The 16,059-nt window shown below is 51.7% G+C and overlaps 1 protein-coding gene across 1 annotated transcript in view; it reads left to right on the top strand.

The window, feature by feature from the left end:
* The window catches only part of FBN3 (fibrillin 3), a 293,987-nt gene extending 279,374 nt beyond the window's left edge, over positions 1-14,613 (top strand). Inside the window, exons 59-65 of the mRNA XM_074939600.1 lie at positions 450-572; positions 1,497-1,613; positions 2,653-2,781; positions 8,185-8,304; positions 8,963-9,194; positions 9,708-9,876; positions 11,902-14,613. Of these exons, the coding sequence (XP_074795701.1) occupies positions 450-572; positions 1,497-1,613; positions 2,653-2,781; positions 8,185-8,304; positions 8,963-9,194; positions 9,708-9,876; positions 11,902-12,276 (1,265 nt within the window). The 3' untranslated portion in view covers positions 12,277-14,613. The remainder of the gene's footprint in view (positions 1-449; positions 573-1,496; positions 1,614-2,652; positions 2,782-8,184; positions 8,305-8,962; positions 9,195-9,707; positions 9,877-11,901) is intronic.
* Positions 14,614-16,059: the final 1,446 nt, after the last annotated feature.

Here is a 16,059-nt window from a genome sequence, read left to right as displayed (position 1 = left end):
CTGCTCTCTATATGGAGCAGGAGATGGGCATGTGCCGAGCGTGGGCCCTGGTGCAATGAGCCCTCCAGTCACTCCCAACCCAGCCTCTGTCCATGTGTCAGTGGGCTGCGCCTGTCCAAGTCAGGCCCTTTGGTGTGAGCTTATCATGCCCCCCTCATGCCAGGGCACTTGCTGCAGAAACGTCTCGCTCCCCTGGCACAGGGAAGGGAAGGCATCTCTAATTGTAGTTCAGAGGTGCCAGGCACTAAGTGAGCTCCACTGCCCATTATTGTGCAGGGGCTGGGGAGAGGGGGCTGTTCGTCTGGGCTGAGTCACCAGGCCCCGGTAGGACGCAGCCAGTTAAGCAGGAAGTTCCACTTGATGAGAGTCCTCGTGTTTCCATCGGGCCGTCACCCAGCTCAGCCCACAGCCACGCTCCTGCTGACTTGCCCTGTTTCTCTTGAGTCTAGATCTGGACGAGTGTAACCAGTCTCCTAAGCCGTGTAACTTCATCTGCAAGAACACGGAGGGCAGCTACCAGTGCTCCTGCCCCAGGGGGTACATCCTCCAGGAGGACGGAAAGACCTGCAAAGGTACTGGCCCAAGGACAGGAGGCGGCAGAGGGCTGCCTCCTGGGCTGTGCAGCCATCGCTTGGGCTGGTGGGAGCCATGTCCCTGGGATCGTGCTCTCTGCTGTCATTCAGCGGCCGGGCCCAAGTGTGGGCACACAAGGGCATGCAGTGGAGTGTGTGTGGCTGAACTCCCAGCCCCAGTGAGGTCAATGGGACCAGGATTTCACCCTCTCTCCTGGCTCCTCAGCAATATTCTGCTGAATAAACAAACACCTGGAGCTGCCAGGCCACTGTCCAGGCTGCCTCCCCAACAGCGGGCGAGCTCCTGAGCCAACTACTACAGCTGTGCGGCATCTGTGTTGCTCTCAGCCCTGGGGCTGACAGCCAGACCTCACCCTTCACTGTCTGCTCTCCTGGGCCCGTGCCTTACACGAAGGTGCACTCGCCTGCATCCCTGGGGCACCAGGCCACACTCAGCCAACCAAGCATCTGGGCAGAGCTAGTGGCTGTGGCCAGCTCTCGGATACTGGTGCCTCTTGCTGGGGGCGTGCATGCCCTGCAGGAACTCTGGGAAGTAAGACCAGGGTCATGCAGCTAGTGGAAAAGATTTCCACAAGGTAGTGAACAATTTCACTGTCTTCTACATGCCTTGATATGTGCTTCTGCAAGTGGGGCCAGGGCACAAGTACCAGGGCAGGGTCGAGCGTGAGGCACAGATTGCCACAGGTGTGTTCTCTGCACAAGGGCCAGTGCTAGTCCAGTTCCTGCCTCTCTGGCCTGCCTTGGGGCAGTGTGGCTCTGCACGGTCCTGGCTGCCTGGCACAGAGCAGCTCAGAGGACCCCTCTACTATGTGTGGTTCAGTATAGTAACTGGGTTACCACACACGAGTGCGAGACAGTCACAGGGCTAACTATCGACACGTGGCCTTGTGCTTGTTGCCTTAGACTTGGATGAATGTTCCACCAAGCAGCACAACTGCCAGTTCCTGTGTGTGAATGTCATCGGAGGGTTCAACTGTAAATGCCCCCCTGGATTCACTCAGCACCACTCCTCTTGCATTGGTGAGTAATGCCAGCTCTAGCACCCTGGAGTAATAGAAATGGGATGAAATCGAATAGTGCAAAATGCAAGGTGATACACTTAGGAACAAAGGCTGAGGGGAGATATGATCACTCTCTATAAATATGTTTGAGGGATGCATGATCAGGAAGGGAGAGGAGTTATTTAAGTTAAGCGCCAATGTGAACACAAAAACAAATGGATATAAACTGGCCATCAACAAGTTTAGACTTGAAATTAGACAAAAGTTTCTAAGCATCAGAGGACCGAAGTTCTGGAAAAGCCTTCCAAGCGGAGCAGTGGGGGGCAAAAAACCTAACTGGCTTCAAGACTGAGCTTGATATGTTTATGGAGGGGATGGTATGATATGAGTGCCTACAATGGCATGTAGCCAATCTGCGACTCTTAGCAGCAAATATCTCCAGTGGCCAGGGATGGGACACTAAGGGAGGGCTCTGAAAGGAAGGGAGGGCTCTGAGTTACTACAGAGAATTCTTTCCCAGGTGTCTGACTGCTGGGTCTTGCGAAAATCCTCAGGGTTGAACTGGTCGCCATATATGAGGTCAGGAAGGAATTTCCCCAGGGGACAGATTGGCAGAGACCCTGGGGGCATTTCGCCTTCCTCTGCAGCCGGGGGCTCAGGTCACTTGCAGATTTAAACTAGTGTAAATGGTGGATTCTCTTTAACTGGAAGTCTTTAAATCAAGATTTGAGGATGTCAGTGTCTCAGCCAGAGGTTAGGGGTCTATTGCAGGAGTGGGTGGGTGAGGTTCTGTGGCCTCTGATGTGCTGGAGGTCGGACTAGATGATCATAAGGTCCCTTCTGACCTTGAAGTCTATGAGTCTATGGGTATCTCTGCCACTGTTTAGAGAATTGCTGCAAACTGTGCCCCTTTCCTGCCACTCTTTTCCTCAAGCCTGTTGTCTCTGTTCCTTGCCATGGTATTGCAGCAGGTAACGTGCTGAGACCTGCCTTGGAAAGGGTCTTCAGCTGGCAAGCTCCGGGCCAGTTTGCCATGCAAAGCAATTGGTGTTTTACAGACAATAACGAGTGTACAGCCCAGCCTACGCTGTGTGGAGCCAAAGGACAGTGTCAGAACACGCCAGGCAGCTATAACTGTGAGTGCCAGAAAGGATTCTCCCTGGACAGCTCTGGTATCAACTGTGAAGGTAGGTGTTTGTCTCCTCCGCTTTAAAAGAAGCATGCCCTGTATGGAAGTGTCCCGAGTCCACTTGCCATTCCTGGAGCAGGTCTAAGAACAGCCACTGGTGGCTGACCTGGTTTTTCAGATACTCATCAGTGCATACAGTGTGGCACCCCCCAATCTCTGGCCTGTGACGAGAGGGTAGCAGAAAGCACTCTGCAGCCAGGAGAAAAGCTGGCTCTGAGCTTGTCATTAGCATGCAGGTGCAGGAAGTTACTGCCAGCAGCCTGTACAGCCCAGGACTCAGATGATGAAAGCCGAGGGTCAGGCCAGTCCTTTCTGGCCATGAGTTCAATGAAGCATAAGAACATAAGAATGGCCATACAGGGTCAGACCCAGTATCCTGTCTTTCGGCAGTGGCCAATGCCAGATGCTTCAAAGGGAATGAACAGAACAGGGCAATTATCGAGTGATCCATCCCTTGTCATCCAGTCCCACCTTCTGGCAATCAGAGGCTAGGGAAAGCCAGAGCATAGGCTTGCATCGCTGACCATCTTGGCTAATAGCCTCCATGAACTTATCTAGTTCTTTTTTGAACCCTGTTATAGTCTTGGCCTTCACAACATCCCCTGGCAATGAGTTTCACAGGTTGACTTTGTGTTGTGTGAAGTAGTATTTCTTTTGTTTGTTTTAAACCTGCGGGCTATTAATTTCCTTGGCTGACCCCTGGTTCTTGTGTTACGTGAAGGGGTAAATAACACTTCCTTATTTACTTTCTCCACACCAGTCATGATTTTATAGCTCTCTATCATATCCCCCCTTAGTCGTCTCTTTTCCAAGTCTTTTTAATCTCACCTCATACGGAAGCTGATCCATAAGCCTAATCATTTTTGTTGCCCTTCTCTGAACCTTTTCCAATTCCAGTATATCTTTTTCGAGATGGGGCCATCACATCTCCATATCTGCACCACACTTCGAGATGTGGGCGTACCATGGAATTATATAGAGGCAATATGATATTTTCTCTCTTATTATCTATCCCTTTCTTAATGATTCCCAACGTTCTGTTAGATTTTTTGATTGTTGCTGCACATTGAGTGGATGTTTTCAGAGAACTATCCAAGATGACTTCAAGATCTTTCTTGAATGGTAACAGCTAATTTAGACCCCATCATTTTGTATGTCTAGTTGGGATGATGTTTTCCAATGTGTATTACTGTGCGTTTATCGACTCTGAATTTCATCTGCCATTTTGTTGCCCAGTAACCCAATTTTGTGAGATACCTTTATAGCTGTTCGCAGTCTGCCTGGGTCTTAACTATCTTGAGTAATTTGTACCATCTGTAAATTTTGCCCCTTCACTGTTTACTCCTTTTTCCAGATCATTTATGAATATGTTGAACACCACTGGTCCCAGTACAAACCCCTGGGGGACACCACTATTTATCTCTCTCCATTCTGAAAACTGACCATTTATTTCTATCCTTTGTTTCCTATCTTTTAACCAGTTACCAATCCATAAGGGGACCTTCCCTCTTACTCCATGACAGCTTACTTTGCTTAAGAGCCTTTGATGAGGGACTTTGTCAAAAGCTTTCTGAAAGTCTAAGTGCACTATATTCACTGGATCCCCCTTGTACACATGCTTGTTGACCCCCTCAGAGAATTCTAACAGATTGGTGAGGCATGATTTCCCTTTATAAAAGCTGTGTTGATTCTTCCCCAACATATCATGCTCATCTATGTGTCTGATAATTCTGTTCTTGACTACAGTTTCAACCAGTTTGCATAGTACTGAAGTCAGACTTACCAGTCTGTAATTGCCAGGATTGCCTCTGGAATCTGGTTTAAAAATTAGCATCACATCAGCTATCCGCCAGTCATCTGGTATAGAGGTTGATTTAACCTTACTAATTGTGCAATTTTATATTTGAATTCGTTTGGAACCCTTGGGTGAACACTGTCTGGTCCTGGTGACTTATTACTGTTGAATTTATCAATTTGTTCCAAATCTTCTTCTATTGACACCTCTGTCTGGGACAGTTCCTCAGATTTATTACCTAAAAAGAATGACTCAGGTGTGAGACTCTCCCTCACATCCTGTGCAGTGAAGACCAATGCAAAGAATTCATTTAGCTTCTCTTGAATGGCCTTGTCTTCCTTGAGTGCTCCTTTAGACCTTGATTGACAGTTTTTTGCCTCTAACTGCTTCTTTTGCTCTGTTGTTTAGCCCTGTGGCACTTTTTTGGTCCTCTTACTATGTATTTTTAATTTGGAGTGTACATTTAATTTGTGGCTCTATTATGGTACTTTTGAATAGTTTCCATGCAGCTTGCAGGTATTTCACTCTTGTGACTGTACCTTTTAATTTCTGTTTAACTAGCTTCCTCTTTTTTCTGTCTCTGTACTTTCTGAAGTTAAATACTACTGTGATAGATTTCTTTGGTTTTTTGTCCCCAACAGGGATGTTAAATTTAATTACATTGTGGCTGCTAATGGTTCAGCTATAGTCACCTCTTGGACCAGGTCCTGTGCTTCACTTAGGGCTAAATCAAGAACTGCCTCTCCCCTTGTGGGTTCCAGGACTAGCTGCTTCAAGAAGCAGTCATTTAAGGTGTCAAGAAACTTTATCGCTGCATCCCGTCCTGAGGTGACATGTGTCCAGTGTGACATGTATCCAAATCCCCCACTATTACTGAGATTTCTGTTTTTATAGCCTCTGTAATCTCCCAGAGCATTTCACAATCACCATCACCAACCTGGTCAGGTGGTCGGCAGTATATTTCTACTGTGGTACTTTTATTATTCAAGCATGGAATGTCTATCCAGAGAGATTCTGGATACAGTTTGATTCATATAAGATTTTTACTATATTTGACTCAATGCTTTCTTTCACATTGTGACCAAGGTGCCAGGGGGCCACTTTGAGGTTACTCAATTAGGGCAAACTACAAAGAATGGGGCAGAGAATCCCCAAAGTTGGTGGATATTCCAATACTTAGATTTACCAAGACAGCGCAAAACAGCTCCTACAATACCTTACTGCTTGCACAGAAAGCAAAAACACAGTTCCCTTAAAGCAACCTAGCCTTGGGCTTCCACTCAGACACTCAAGTTTAATATGATGAGGATTACTGAAAATCTTATTCATCATCCCAAAGGAGTGGGCATTTACCTCCCAGGCTAATGAATATTCCAGATCTTACCCAAATACACACTTACAGTCAATTCTTACTAACTAAAATTTATTTTAAAATAAAAGAGAAAGAGTACTGGTTAAAAGATCAGTATACATACAGACATGAGTACAGTTCTGAGATCAGATTCATAGTGGAGATGGTGAGCTTCATAGTTGCAAAGAGTTCTTTCAGAATTAGTCCATAGGTTATAGTCCAGTGTTCATATCCAGGGTGATCCAGGTGGGACTGGAGATCTCAGTCTTATGATTCAAGCTTCCACTGCATAAAGCATCAAGCAGATCTGAGATCAAAAGGATCAAGACCCAAGAGGTTTTTATACAGTTCCAGGCCTTCTCATGACAGCTTGGAGTTCTTAGCTGAACAAGAGGCAATCATCTGGACTCTGAAGTAGACCTATTTCCGAAGCATCGCCGGTAATTAGCTACACGGATTAACATAAGGCAGTTCCCTGCTTTGCTCCATTTGCGGGTGATCTGCTATATCCTTCAAAGAGAGACCAATACAGTGTTATCACTATATTTACAGTTCATTTAAATGTTAAGATCTCATTTTGATCTCTGAATTAACAGAATACAGCACAGACAGGAACTGTTCGATTACATTGTCAGCCTCTAACAATATATATGTAAACACCCAAAACCAAAACCATTATCTATTAATATGTCCCTAAAGGTTGAATTTGGGTCATTCATCCAGCACCCTTTCTGGACATGTGTCACACACATGTAGTGCCGCTCCCCACCAGCGTGACCTACTCTGTCATTCATATATATTCTCTATCCTGGAATTACTGTGTCCCATTGATTTTCATTGTTCCACCTAGTTTCTGTAGGGCCTGTTATACCGATAGCCTCATTTAATACCAGGCGCTCCTATTACTATTTAGACTTCTAGCATTTGTGTACAAGCACATGTATAAACTGTCACTTTTAGTTATCTGCCTTCATGTGATGCAATTGAATGGCACTCTTCATCACATGACACTGGAAGAGTCTGTCATGTGATGGGCTGGCATCAGAATCCTGGCAGGGATTCAAGGTCAGATGAGGCAGGGGTTGGGCAGAGATCTCCCTGCCACAGTGCAAGGGATGGGCTAGATGGCCCCAGCGGCCCTGTCCCACCCCAGAATCTCCTGGACACTCACAACACAAGGGGTGGACACAAAGGCAACAACACTGAGAAAGCAAAGCAGAGTGTGTGTCGGGGCACGGCAATATTAGCCCATTGCAGACGCTCAGCACAGAATGGGCTGCGCAGGCTGCTGCCCAGAGCACACCGCGTGGAGCATGAGCTGTGTATGTGTATAATCAGGATGCCTGACCTTGTACCAGGCAAAACCTGCCACACAGAGCACTTCTGAGAGTGGAGAAGAGAAGACAGTATTCAACCCAGGCAACAAGAAACAGCAATAAAGCCACTAACCCCACGCCCACTAGAGAAGCAGTCACTTCTCACTGCCACAAGAATAGGGCAGATATGCATCAGAGCCACAAACCCCTCGAGAGTGAACTTAGGCAGACCAAAGGGCCCTGGAGCATGGCCAAAGGCAGCCAGCGAGGGGATGCCAGGGGCTCAGAGTCCTCAACAGAGACAGTCCATTCCTGCCCCGGCTCACTCCTCACTAACCACTGGGACCAAGCATGGGATTAAAGTCTGACCCTCACTGCCCCACCGCCCCATCATGGTGCTGGCAGGGGCTGAGTCCTCTGCTAGGCTGTGGGGATGAGCCTTCCCTCCTCTAGGACATACCCAGGCTGCCTGCAGACAGGGAGCGAGTCAGAGGGAGCCCAGCCTGCCCAGAGAGGAGCAGTGGCAGGACTTCACCAGGCAGCTCTTGTGTGGTGGTCCATGTCCCTGTCTCCCAAGGAGGACAGGCCCACAGCATGGGGGCAGGGCAATAGGCTGGGCCTTAGGCACAGACCTGCTGGCTGTCCCTGTTGAACAGGAAGGGGTGAGCAGCAAAGGCGTCAGGACTCAGGCCCTAGATCACGAAGGCCGATCACAGCTTTGCCGCAATTGCTTTAACGTCAGAGTCATTAGTGACCAGCTGGCACGGGTGCAGCCAGGGAAGCTGATCCCATTGTTTGAGCCCTCCTGAGAGCCCCTTCAGGCAGGAGCTCTGTGTCCGTGCATTGCTGGTCTCCGGGCTCCGCTGCTGGGCTCTGCTGCCAGGCTGTGGGAGCTGCCGGGAGGTGTCTGACGGGCGCTCTGTGCTGTTGTGCCATCAGATGTGGATGAGTGCGACGGGAACCATCGCTGCCAGCATGGCTGTCAGAACGTCCTGGGAGGCTACCGCTGTGGCTGTCCTCAGGGCTATGTGCAGCATTACCAGTGGAACCAGTGTGTGGGTGAGTGGGGGACAGGGGTGCTGGAGGGGGGCTCCCATGCGGGGCAGCATACTAGCTAGGGGAGGGAGGCTGCTCCCAGCTGAGCTGCTGACTCCTTGCTCCACCTCTGGCAGGTCAGCGACTTCCCTGTGTTTGTCATTAACCAGAGGACCTTGGGTTTGCGCAGACCCTGTGCTGGGCGCTGGGCTGCCCTCGGGGAGAGGAGAGATACGTGCTCTGTGTTTGGTACACAGGCCCACACTAGGCCAGAGTCCGCCAGCACAGCCACCTAAACCAGGGGCTGAACTCCATCTCTGCAGCCGCCTAGCGGAGGGGCTGAGTTCCTGCCGCTCCCACCACAGATGCCAGCAGAGGGTCTGGCTGCTCCACATTCCTGACATCAGATCAGCTCTCAGGCATCTAAGGGAGGGGCTAGGCCCCCTGTAGGAAGATGTTGTCTTTCACCTCCTCCTTTTCCTGGTGACTGAAGAGCTGGTGCAGGGAGCCCAGCTGCTGGTGTTTAGCCAAGGAGCTCAGCCGGGGGCTCGTTAATCTCACCAGCATAGGATGGAGGCAGCGGGGAGCTGGAGCAATGACCCATTAGCAGGGTCTCCCACCCACAGCATCCCCTTCTGCTGGGCTTCAGGAGCCTGAGCACTGTGCTTTGTCCTGGTTCCAGATGAAAACGAGTGCTCCAGCCCCTCCGCCTGCGGCTCCGCCTCCTGCTACAACACTCTGGGCAGCTTCAAGTGCATCTGTCCATCCGGCTTCGACTTCGACCAGGCCTTTGGCGGGTGCCAGGATGTAGACGAGTGCTCGGCCAGCGGCAGCCCCTGCAGCTACGGCTGCTCCAACACTGATGGGGGCTACCTGTGTGGCTGCCCTGGGGGATACTTCCGAGCTGGACAAGGGTGAGCAGATGGGGCTGCTCCGTTACCTTGGCAGGCCCTGAGCCCCGGGCTCATGCTAGCTCTGGGCCGGGGCACTCTCCCCCGCCGCAGTCTGAGCTCAGACGTACCCTGTGAGTGTCTGTACAGTCCACAGACACACCTGCCTGTGCGCTCACACTCCCAGGTGCATGCTCATGCAGGGACGTGCCCATGTCATGCTCAGTCATGCACAGTTGCACACATGTGCACACACACACATACCCGGATGCTTGCCTGGGTCCTTCAAGTGCTGCCCAGGATGGCATTCTGTGTCTGTACCCTGTCTGAGTGCCCCAGTAGAGGGGAGCATATCCCGTTAACCCTCTCCTCACTGAAACCCAGGCTTCTGGTTGCAGCATATGAATGCACTGTGCTGTGCACCGCACACCCCACCCAGCGCCTGGCAGACCCACATGGGCCTTGGCACTGGGGAGCACCGTGTGTTCTGGTGGTTCTGGGTGAATCCTGTACCATTGTTTTCTCCTCTGGTCCCAGGCACTGTCTTTCTGGACTTGGTTTCGGCAAAGGCTCCTACCTGCCTGCCCCCCCGGAGGAGGATGAGGAGAACCTACTCTCCCCTGAGACCTGCTATGAGTGCAAGATAAATGGCTACCCCAAGCGGGGCCGGCAGCGCCGCAGCATCAACGGGACTGAGGGGCACCAGGTAATGCACGGGCCACCGGACAGCTCGAGGAAGCTGCGAGCCAGGCCGACTCCCTGTCTGGGAGTAAGCTGTGTGGCATCCCCAGCCTAGCAGCACTGAGACAGTCACAGGATGGACCTCTGCCCAGAGAGACCCACCCCCACATCAGCCTTCCCTGTGTCTAGTGCCTCAGTGAATTCAGAACCCCAGGAGAGCGGGAGGACTGTCCCCATTGGCCAGGGGGTTGCTCAGTCCCCTCAGTGTGGGGTATTATCTGGGGCCACACCATGCACCCCCCTCACATATTCACAGGGGAGACAGGGACCCGGCCACCATCACAGACCCTGTGTCCTCAGTGCTGCACAAACACTTGTGCACCCCTTCTGCCCCACAGCCCTGAGGGCTGGCTCCTCACCCAGTCAGACCAGGGCTATTGGAGTCAAACCCTGAGTGCAGGCCTTGGTGACACTTCCAGTCACCGTCAGAGACAGCCCTGAACCAGTGCATGGGCACACATCCATACACTTAATTCAGATCAAGGAGCATTTTAATTTGCAACCCTCTTCAATAATAAACAACACTAGGGCAGCCTGCCAGAGTCCTAGTAGATTCTCCGTCCCCAGGTAGGCCGTCTCTCTGAAAGCACTGGGGGGCTGGATGCAGCAATCCCAGGGCAGGGTCTTTGTCCTGTGCGATATGCAGGCGGTAAGAGGAGATGGTCTAACGGTCCGTTCTAGCCATCGACACCTGCCTTGCCGATTGGGGTTTCAGCATGACAAGGACATTTGTTCACTTTATCACGTGGGTTGCATGAACCCCAAGCCACAGGGCAGTGCCAAGCGGCCACAGTCAGAACCTTCACTGGCCAGCAGGGCAGAGCCAGGAGTTGCTGGCCTGGGTCGGCCACCTAGGGGAGTCAGGCTAAGCAGGAAGAAAAACTAAGTCTGAGGAACGTTTTGGCAAGAGAAGCAGCTGCCCTGGGAGCACGTGGGATCCCCAGCACTGGAGTAGGGTTGCCAACTTTCTACTCACACAAAACCAAACACCCTTGCCCCGCCCGTCCTCCAAGGTCCCATCCCCACCCCACCCCTTCTCCAAGGCCCCGTCCCCACTCCTCCATCCCGCCTTCCTCTGTCACTCACTCTCCCCACCCTCACTCACTCGCTCGTTTTCCCCGGGCTGGCTCAGTGAGTTGGGGTGCGGGAGAGGGTGAGGGCTCTGGCTGGGGGTGGGGCTCTGGGGTGGGGTCTAAAATGAGGAGCTTGGAGTATGGGAGGGGGCTCTGGGCTGAGGCAGGGGGTTAGGGTGTGGGAGGGGAAGAGGGCTCCAGCTGGGTGTGCAGGCTCTGGTGTGAGGCTTGGGATGAGGGGGTTGAGGTGCAGGAGGGGGCTCTGGGCTGGGGCTGAGGAGTTCAGAGTATGGGAGGGGACTCTGGGCTGAGGCAGGGGGGTGAGGGTTTTGGCTGGGGGTGCAGAGTCTGGGGTGGGGCTGGGAATGAGGGGTTTGGGGTGCAGAAGGGTGCTCTGGGCTGGGACCAAGGAGTTCAGAGGATGAGAGGGGGATCAGGGCTGGGGATTGGGGTGCGGGAGGGGGTCAGGGGTGCTGACTCCGGGCGGCGCTTACCTCAAGCAACTCTCGGAAGTAGCGGCATGTCCCCCCTCCAGCTCCACAGTTCCCGGTCAATGGGAGCTGCAGAGCCGGTACTTGGGACGGGGGAAGAGTGCGAAGCCCCCTGGTGCTCCTACGCATAGAAGCCGGAGCGGGGACATGCCACTGCTTCCAGGAGCTGCTCAGAGCCAGGGCAGGCAGGGAGCCTGCCTTAGCCCCACTGCGCCGCTGACCGGACTTTTAAAGGGCGAGGGTCCCTTTTCGACTGGGCGTTCTGGTCAAATACCGGACACCTGGCAACCCTACACTGGAGCCACTTCTCCGAGCTGCTTTGGGTGGGCTGGGCGGGCTCCCTTCTCTGACCCAGGCCTTTCTGGTTCTGGGCACAAACTATCCTTTCTGCCAGTTCACTAAGATCCCCTGCCTTCTTCTCCCTAGGAGCCCGAAGTGAGTCTGGCCAGCGTGGACATCGATGCTCCCCTGTCCATGCGCCTGAACCTCTCAGCCCTGGACCACAAGGAGCACATCCTGGAGCTGCTGCCGGCTGTAGAGCCCCTGGAGAACCACGTGCGCTACGTGGTCTCTCATGGGAACGAGGACGGCTACTTCCGTATCCACCAGAAAGAAGGACTCAGCTACCTGCATCTTGGCCGCAAGAAGATCATGCCTGGCACCTACCTGCTGGAGATCGTGAGCGTGCCCCTGTACCGCAAGAAGGAACTGCAGAAACTGGAGGCCAAGAACGACCTCAACTACTTGGCAGGGGAGCTTGGCCAAGCACTCAGGATGAGGCTTCAGCTCCAGCTTTACTAGCCACCATGAGAACCAACCAGCCACCCAGCCACAGCCACAGCACAGTTCTTAGCAGTGCCACCCGCACCTGGAAACAAACCCCTTTGCTCTCGCCGCACCCCCCTGTGCCAGCACCTCGCCAGCCGCATTGTCCGACTGCTGGGAAATGTGCCCCTGGACTCAGCACTGGGCCCAGGGCAGCTAAGGGCCTCTCTGCTACACAGAGCACCTGTGTTATGCACCAAGCAACCCCCGAAAAGAGCTTGTGAAATATTTGTCCATGGTTCGAAACCCTGTTGTCTGGGGCTGTGTCTCCCTCTGTGCTCTCATCCCCTGAGATGGGCGGCCCTGCCCTCTTCCCTTAAACATGACACTGTTAGTCTGAGCTGACGAGGGTTTTCCCATTGAAACCTCCCTGTCTTCCCTGGCCCAGGGCCGCTCACCATCCACAAGCTAGGAGGGGGCGATGGCTGAGGACAGAGCTCAGACGTGACCTCTAGAGAAGCTGCTGTATTGGTGCCATTTCCCAGTGTATCTGGTTTTTCCCTTTGCTTCTGCATTGCCGCAATGGTGCTCTGGAAAGTCCTCCTCAGCTGACACTGTCTGCTCCGCTCTCTTTTTATACTGTGTTCCATCGGGTCCTTCGTTTGGTCCCTTTGCATGGCAAAAAAAGGGTTAATTTGGCCCCACTTGGAGTGAAGGGCCAGTTTGGATTATGCCATGTAACCTCACATTGCAAGCTAGCCAGTCTGAAGGACTGCAGGCTTCTGTTCCAGTTTAGGGCTTCAATACTGCAGTGTTCTGAACATGTGCAATACCAGCTGGTACCACTGGCCCCATCTCCACAGCGCGGAGTTTGGAAGGGTTGTTCCTACAGCTCCAGCCACTGCAGAGGTTAACGAATGTCCTTATGTCACCAGCAGGTGGTGAGTAGCTTTGGGGGGAGGTGTACAGTTGTATGCTTTGATTGTGGTTGAACAAACTGAATTGCCACGAGAGATGTAGTGAGTCTTAGCACAGCACAGCACAGCTAGGCCCTTCCTGCTGGTAGGAATTGGGAGTTATTTGGCCCAGCGTGGGGATCCTGGACCCATTTCTGGGAGCATTTGCAAGGTCCCTCAGAGGTCCCCCCGAGCAGGAGAAGCGTGCTGAGAAGTCACACTGCAGGCACCACAGGGGAGAGGGACATGGCTCATGGGCATTTAGGCCCATATTTTCAAAGTGGTCCCTGATTTTGGGTGCCAGTTTGGAGGTGTCTGGTTTGAGTCACCTCAGGGCCTTTGGCCTGACACCCACAGTCAGAGGGCACTTGCAAATATGGGATTCCGCTCTGGTCACTCCAATGTGATGTCAGAAATACTAATCCTCTGGTCAATGCAGACAAACTAAATGCACTAAAAACAATCTGCGAAATCGGATTGCAAAGAATCTGTCTCCTTGCCGCTGCCAATGGCCTGAGCGGACAGGCTGGTACTGACAGCTCTTGCTTCCTGCCAAGAGGGTAATTTTTCATACAGCTGTTTTCTACAAGGCCATTTTCTAGTTTTGCATGAAACTCTTTTTTTCCTTTGTTTTTTATGTGTGTCGGGTTTGGGTTGTTGTTTTTTTTTTTTTTTGGTTCTACATCAACACTGTGCATCAGCAAAAGGAAACAAAGGTGCTAATTCACTCATGGTAACACACAAGACTACCTGATAGATCCCCAGATCAATGGTGCTTTCAGCTCGCGGAAGCTGGTGCTGGTACTGAATCGTCAGGGTTACTGCACTGCATCCACCCTTTCATATTTATGTATAACCACCAATGTTACGACTGCTCGTTGTTGTGAGGAGTGCATATTCCTGTAGCTTTTTTGGTACTTTGGGGTGGGGGGCTGTTTTTCATTTCTGTTCTTTCCTGGGACGCTGCCACCACATGGCATGTAGGGGAAGTGTGTGTATACTGTACTTTGGCTAATATCAAACTTGAAAACTCTTTTGCATAATGCAGCTGCAAACAACACAAGCTGGATTTTGCAAGAGTACCAGACCTCATGACATGACAGGTGGCCTGTTTTTGTTTTGTTTTTTTTTACCAAAGGGTGCTTTTAAAAAATAATGAATAATAATTATAAATGAGCAGAGGTGGGGTTTTGTGTGTGTGTGTTGAGCCAAATGTGTCAAATGAGAAAGCGAAAGGTTTTCATTCATTCCAGTCTAGTGTGGTGAATTTGTGTTCATTGACATTTCTCGCGAGTTGGTTTTCGGATGCGCTGGGCACACCCAGTGCAGCAGCTGTGCCACCTCGCCCCGCAGAGCGAGCCCCTCTTTGTGGAGCCCCTTTTGTATCAGGAGCAACAGCAACAATAAAATTATTTTGGGTTAAATGGTTCCGTCTCTCATCTGTGGCTGGAGACCATGAGCCCCAAGTCAGACGGGAAATGGGCCCTGCAGCAGCTGGAGGAGAAAGCTGCACGGGTGGCACAGCTTGCTCCGAAAGGGCAGCTGCCCATTGCCTGCCAGGGGCTTGGAATCGGGCCCCTCGCAAGGGGCTGCAGGGGGTGACATGGGTAAAGGCAAACGGTGCTGTCTCCACTTGTTGTGCAACTGGGGCCGGCACCCACCTCCTGCACAGAGAAAGCCCTACAGGCCATGAGAGCCTTAGACAGAGCAACCCCAGTCAAGGACAAATTGTTCCCTACACTACACATTGCAGTGCGTCGTTCAGTCCAGTTTGATCTTCCCATGAGACAGAGGACGAATCTCCACCATTGACCCACCACGAGCTCCCCCCACCCCTTGATTCGCTCACCACAGGAGTGGGGACAGGGTAATTCTAGGGGACTCCAGGCAGCAGAGGGAGGAGGCACAATGGGGCTGTTGCAGATCAGAGGCATCCTCATAGACTCATAGACATTAAGGTCAGAAGGGACCATTATGATCGTCTAGTCTGACCTCCTGCACAACGGAGGCCACAGAATCTCACCCACCCACTCCTGCAATAAACCTCTCACCTATGTCTGAGCTATTGAAGTCCTCAAATCATGGTTTAAAGACTTCAAGGTGCAGAGAATTCTCCAGCAAGTGACCCGCGCCCCACACTGCAGAGGAAGGCGAAAAACCCCCAGGGCCTCTTCCAATCTGCCCTGGAGGATAATTCCTTCTCGACTGTTAGGGGGTTTATTCCTTCATCCACTTACTTCCTTGGTCCTTTTCGCATGAACAGAGAGCAACAATACCCAAAGTCCAAAGGTGCAAACAATTCGATGTTTATTGGGGTGAACGTCCAGCAAGCATGATTCCAGTTTCCTTCCTTAGTGTCCCCCTTCCCAGCTCTGATACCACAGAGGCTTACCTGCGTCCCATTTCCCCCTTTAGGTAAACATGATTCAAATTCCCACCCCCATTCCCTGTTCCCATTTCCCCCTTTAGCAAAACATGATTCCAATTTCCCCACCCCCATTCCCTGTTCCCATTTCCCCCACACACACACACACACCCACTTCCTGATTGACTGCGGACTATATAGTAAAACTTGAGTTCTGCTTAGCTATACCTTAACCAATCATTTTACTGAAGTTTAACTAACCAATCCTAACATATTGTAACATGATTAGCTAACCAATTATATCCCACCACCTTAATTAGTTTACACCCAGCAAAATTAATTATACAGCAGACAGGAACAATCACAGAACCAGACAGAGATTATACAGACAAACAATAGCAAAGTGGGAACTATAATGACAAAACAATACAGAAGTGAGGATTTCACATCCCAGCTATTGATGAGTGAGTTCTTGCCAGACAGGATGCTATCAAACTA

Source organism: Natator depressus, chromosome 25 (assembly GCF_965152275.1).
Source record: "Natator depressus isolate rNatDep1 chromosome 25, rNatDep2.hap1, whole genome shotgun sequence".
Classification (NCBI taxonomy): Eukaryota; Metazoa; Chordata; order Testudines; family Cheloniidae; genus Natator; species Natator depressus.
The sequence above is the reverse complement of the archived record's forward strand: the minus strand, read 5'-3'. Positions and strand labels throughout refer to the sequence as shown.